Source organism: Sinocyclocheilus anshuiensis, unplaced genomic scaffold (assembly GCF_001515605.1).
Source record: "Sinocyclocheilus anshuiensis isolate Anshui unplaced genomic scaffold, SAMN03320099.WGS_v1.1 scaffold1339, whole genome shotgun sequence".
Lineage (NCBI taxonomy): Eukaryota > Metazoa > Chordata > Actinopteri > Cypriniformes > Cyprinidae > Sinocyclocheilus > Sinocyclocheilus anshuiensis.
This window is the reverse complement of record NW_015539932.1, coordinates 712,076-717,342: the sequence shown is the minus strand read 5'-3', so window position 1 is coordinate 717,342 and position 5,267 is coordinate 712,076. Positions and strand designations below refer to the sequence as shown.

The window sequence follows — 5,267 nt, the reverse complement described above, 5'->3', positions numbered from 1 at the left end:
TTATTGTGCACCAAACCCTAGAGGGCCATTCAGAAACAGATTTATATATATTTGAAGCGGAAGAATCCCTTCTATCCCAGTCCTCAGACGCACATTCATAACAAAGAAGTCAGACATGGAAAAAAAAAAAGAACAAGAAAATTTGTGTGCAAGTGCGATGGGAAGAGGCAGGGATGGAGGGAGGGAAAAAGTTGTAGGAATGCTGTTTTTGGTTTTTTATTGACTGAGGGCAGGACATTCAGAAGCACATATAGGGCCCGAACTCAGCAGGACAAGTAGTACAGGAACACTTATGCAGTAGCGGCAGTCTGCCCTTCATCATCATCATCACAATTAAAACACCCTTTAATCATCATTTTTAAACTATCCTAAGACGTTATGGGAAGACAGAAGGTGATCCTGGAAAAGATGGCTCGGATCTTTCAGGTTCGGAATGTGCTGATACGACAGGCACTGGCAGAATGCCTGGGCACTCTCATTCTAGTGGTGAGACATTTCTGTTGTTTTTGTCATCGATGAGTTAGTGATGAGACAAACCGATTTCAGCTATGATGAAAATACCATGCAGTCAGATTTAGTTTAGTTTATTCATTTTGAACTAAGGGAATGTTTCTGAACAATTCAGAGGAGTAGGGATTACAAGGTGTTACCATCCGGAATTTGCAACACATTTTTGTGTTTATAGTGTTTATTTGTGTTTATATATATCTCTTTACATTTTCTGTAACTTAAGTATATACAGTAGGCTATTCCATGTTTTAAAAATCAGAAATGTCAGTTTAGTTCATTAGTTTGTTAAAAAATAATAGTAGTATGTTGATTGTACTTAGCTTGATATATGGATGAAAAATAACTAATGATGCAAAGATTGATTTGCTGTCAAAATGTGGAATGGATGCATGCATACAAGATATCAAACATAACCTAGATGCTTTCATCTGCTGAAAAGGCTACAATTTCCATTCAGCTACACCTGAGGGATGTTGTTTCCCTTTATTTTGCAAATTATTTGCTTATTGAGGTATTTTATGAAAAGTATATATATTCAACTTTATACTTACACTTTGCATCTATACTTTATACTTTTATAATGTTTCCCACTTTTAATAAGAACATGTTTTTCTCAGCTGTTGCTAATAATAGCTATTAAAACATGGAATTAAATTAATGTTCAAAGCTAAAATAAGTTGCGTTTGTAACTTAATTTGAAGCAAAATGTCTCACACACTGTGAGATGACATAATTGGACTTGAATTCGAGTTGACTTCTGCTGAGTAGCTGCTTTACTCAAGTTTCTGACACTGTAGAGTGGGCCATTTCATATTTTGGGTATATTTTTCAGTGAAATGAAGACACTGGAACTGTGTTCATGTAACTAACATACTTTATCACTGAAACTGTTTAAACACAAGCAAACAGGCTCTAAACAATAAGAATTCTAATGTAATATTAATTGGTCAACCAGGATGGTCACAACAAGGATGAACACAAATAATAACTAGTGATAGAAAATATTGTTTTGTTAGTATCAGACGCCTGCGATTATAGCTGTTAATGTGTTGCTCCTCTGCTAAACCTCAAGAGAAACGTTCTTGCTACCGAGACTAATTTTCACTTCAACAGAACACTACAAACTAGAAGATGTCTTTGAATTAATGAAATATTCCGTGTCATAACACATCTTGTATTGATGTACTTTTGACAATTTGTAAAGTCTAAAGTAGCTTAGACAACGCAATTAGCAGGTAAGCACAAACAACAGGCACTGGGCACAACAGGGTCTATAATCCAGAATTCAAGACACCCCATATCCAGAATAAATTTGACACACCGCAGGGGGATCACAGGTTAAACCATATCTCATCATCTGCTTTCAATGGAAACTAAGACTCCAGAGCAGCAATATTTGGAGAAAAATAGAGCTTCACCAATGCCCATCCGTTGTTTTCTGATGGTACTGTGCGGTCTGCGAACCCCCCATCCAGAGGCTGATCGTGCGGCTCAATAACGGCTAGCAAACACAGACAGGCTAGAGGGCTACAATGGGAGAGAGAGCAAGTACACACACACAGTCATACACACACTATCTATCAAATCCACATGGTGCCCATAACGTTTCACATTCTTCAAATGCAGTCCTCAAACAAAAAACAGCTACATGAAGCCAAGGATGTCTAGCTCTGACAATCATAATACGTCAAACTAAACCCCACAATCATTCAATAAGATTTATTTGATGAAAATGCCAGTTATGTAATCTAGAGCTAGTCTCAGAGTTAAGCAGTTGGTTAATTGGATTTTTATTTTTAATTTCTCTATTTCTGGATGTTTGGATGTGGTGCTGTCGCCCAGTTGATTCTAAGCGGAGGCTCTCATGGAATGTTTCTGATGGTGAATTTCGCTTTTGGGTTCGCTGCTACATTGGGAATCCTAGTTTGTGGGCAAGTCTCAGGTAACTCTGATCATAAGCTTCTTAAAACTGTCATTTTTTTCTTTTCTTGGGAGAACACAGGAAATTTCAGATTTCAGATGTGGCATTTCACTTCAGTGAGTCACATACAGATCAGAACCAGACATTAAAACGTTTGCCCAAACATTCACCAGATGGGTTTAAACTGGTAAAATTACACTACATTCTTTCCTACTTTTAGAACATTTTATTTTCAGATATTATTGGCTGGAATTTAGGGTTGCCTCATGGTTAAAGTTGATCCACTTGATGGATGTACTGTACCTGAAGGCTTTTGAAGAAAAAGCATATCAGACAACATCAAATGGCAGTTTTGACTTTAACATTTAAAACAGCGGAATACAGCAAATAAATGATGTTTGGGCTATAAGTAAAGTCTTGGACAAGAAGGAAGTGGCAGGCGATTGAAAAACAATGTTTCCAGACATAGCTAATGGCTAAAAAGGTTATGAAAAAGTTTAAGTTGAAATTTTTTGAAGTTTAATCCTGGTTTAGACTTAATCAGCATGTACCGAACCAGCCCAAAAAGTGTAAACTGAATGTTCATGGTATATACGTTCATTTTAATTGTGTTCTGTGAAGATCTCATTTCAAATGCACCATTCAACATATTAAGAAATAAACATGTGTTTTACAGGAGGTCACATAAACCCTACTGTGACCTTTTCCCTTTGTTTGTTGGGGAGAGAGCCCTGGAGGAAATTTCCCGTGTACTTCCTGGCCCAGACTCTGGGGGCTTTTCTTGGCTCAGGAATAATATTTGGCATGTATATTGGTAAGTTTTAGGACTTCATTTTGGTTGTCAATAATCCACATTTTTCTCAGTCCACATCCTGGGTCAGTCTGTTGAAGCCAAAAATGAAACTCAGTTTATGAGAACTGTGGTTGTGAACTGGGAGCTTTTGAAGATCTAAAAGAGCGTTTCCCCGCTTTATGTTCACTTGATGTTTTGCAGATGCAATTTGGGACTATGGACAAGGTTCTCTAGTTGTTGTAGGGGACAATGCAACGGCTGGAATCTTTGCTACATACCCTTCTAAACACCTTACTTTGCTCAATGGCTTCTTTGATCAGGTAAGACAACAAAATTTAGCATTCATTGAAGATATTTTTAAGAATGTCCCAGTGTTGTTTGTCCATACATTGAAAGTGTTGTTTTGGACCCCATTGACTTTCATTGTTATGGACAAAAACTGTTGAAACGCCTTCAGAATATCAACGTTTTAGAACAATATGAGGGTGAGTCATTGTTGGGTGAACTAACCAATATTTTTCACAGATGATTGGCACGGCAGCTCTCATAGTTTGTATCCTCGCCATTGTCGACCCTTACAATAATCCCATTCCACAAGGACTGGAGGCCTTTACTGTGGGCTTTGTAGTTCTAGTGATTGGTCAGTCCATGGGTTTTAACTCCGGTTATGCTGTAAACCCAGCCAGAGACTTGGGACCTCGGATCTTCACCGCAATTGCTGGATGGGGCTCAGAGGTGTTCTCGTAAGTCACATTTGCTTTACTATATGTATTTTTTCCATCCATTTCACTACTGATACCATCTCTAACATCAATTTGTGTTCCATCTACCACAGAGCAAACTCTTACTGGTCCTTTGTACCCATCTTTGCCCCATTCATTGGTGCCATGTTCGGTGTGATGGTGTATCAGCTGATGGTGGGATGCCATGTGGAAGGAGAAGCAAGAGATAAAAGTGAAACAGACGAAAAAGAAGAGAAGGAAAGACTAAAACTCTCTGCTGTTTCTGAGAAGGAGACAGTATAAGTCTGGGATCAAATGGAGTTGTTTTTCCACAGTTCCATTCAGCTTCTAAAATTAAATTTAGCTCTCTTGACAATATAGTAGCAATGTTGTGTATCTTGTACCCACATTAAATCAAAACTTGACAGTTACCCTTGACATCGTGATTAGACTCAAACTAATTAGTTGTATTTTTTGTAGTGTGTTTGCAATTAGTTGATGTCCAAACAATTTAATTGATTAATCTTAATTTGCATATCACTTTAATTATCCTGACCAGAACCTCTGTTTTATACATAAACTTACTAGTTATCCTTTCAATTTATTCCAAAAAATGCCCAATCATAGCCAAATGAATTCATCCAATCTACTAACAAGTCAGTTGTTGTCACCCGTTCATTTATCTCTAATAGTTCTATCTGCATAATGAATAATTATGAATAAGGGATATGATTTATGAAAACCTTCACCCTTATGAATACTGCATCAAAGTCATAAAAGTACCTGTTCCACTAATATTCCATCATTATTATAAGTAAATAGTAATGGGTGCTGTAATTATGCAGTGAGAAATCCAGTTCTATTTACATTGTTATGTCGCTTTTTGCCTTTTTGGGAACATATTTGTTGTCCAAGTATATGTTTTGATGTAATACATGCCGGTTTCTGTTCTGGTTTACACTGTTCAGAGTTTACACTGACTATGCATATAACATATTGTGTTCATTTATACTGTTCTCTTTAAAAATAAACTGCATTTTTGGTAAGGCATTAGGATTCTGATGGATCTGTAGTATTTTTAATATATGAGAAACATCATGCACAAAATGTATTTTTGAAATGATCTGGTCGTTTAACTGCAGGGAATGCCTTTGATGTCCATTCATGTACTTGGTCAGTATATATTAGCATCATTCAGTCTAGTAAAACATCAGGATTTCAAAAGGAGAATCATGTTTCCTTTGATATTAACATTGCAGATTAATGTAAATATGTGTATAGATGTGCACAAATTCATCTGTGCAAAGTTTACAGTCAAATT

The 5,267-nt window shown here is 36.8% G+C and overlaps 1 protein-coding gene across 1 annotated transcript; it reads left to right on the top strand.

Annotated features, from left to right (window-relative positions):
• The first annotated feature begins 253 nt into the window (after positions 1–253).
• LOC107686895 (aquaporin-3-like) lies at positions 254–5,055 on the top strand. The gene is made up of 6 exons (XM_016484041.1): positions 254–486; positions 2,326–2,452; positions 3,108–3,245; positions 3,426–3,544; positions 3,750–3,967; positions 4,060–5,055. Exons 1-6 carry the CDS (start codon positions 379–381, stop codon positions 4,247–4,249), a joined length of 900 nt encoding a protein of 299 aa, XP_016339527.1. The 5' UTR covers positions 254–378; the 3' UTR covers positions 4,250–5,055.
• Positions 5,056–5,267: the final 212 nt, after the last annotated feature.

Coding starts and splice junctions, on each gene's coding strand:
- LOC107686895 (XM_016484041.1), top strand. CDS start 379: ATGGGAAGACAGAAGGTGATCCTGGAAAAGATGGCTCGGATCTTTCAG. Junction 3,545..3,749: donor TCAATGGCTTCTTTGATCAG/GTAAGACAACAA, acceptor TATTTTTCACAG/ATGATTGGCACGGCAGCTCT. Junction 3,968..4,059: donor TGGGGCTCAGAGGTGTTCTC/GTAAGTCACATT, acceptor CATCTACCACAG/AGCAAACTCTTACTGGTCCT.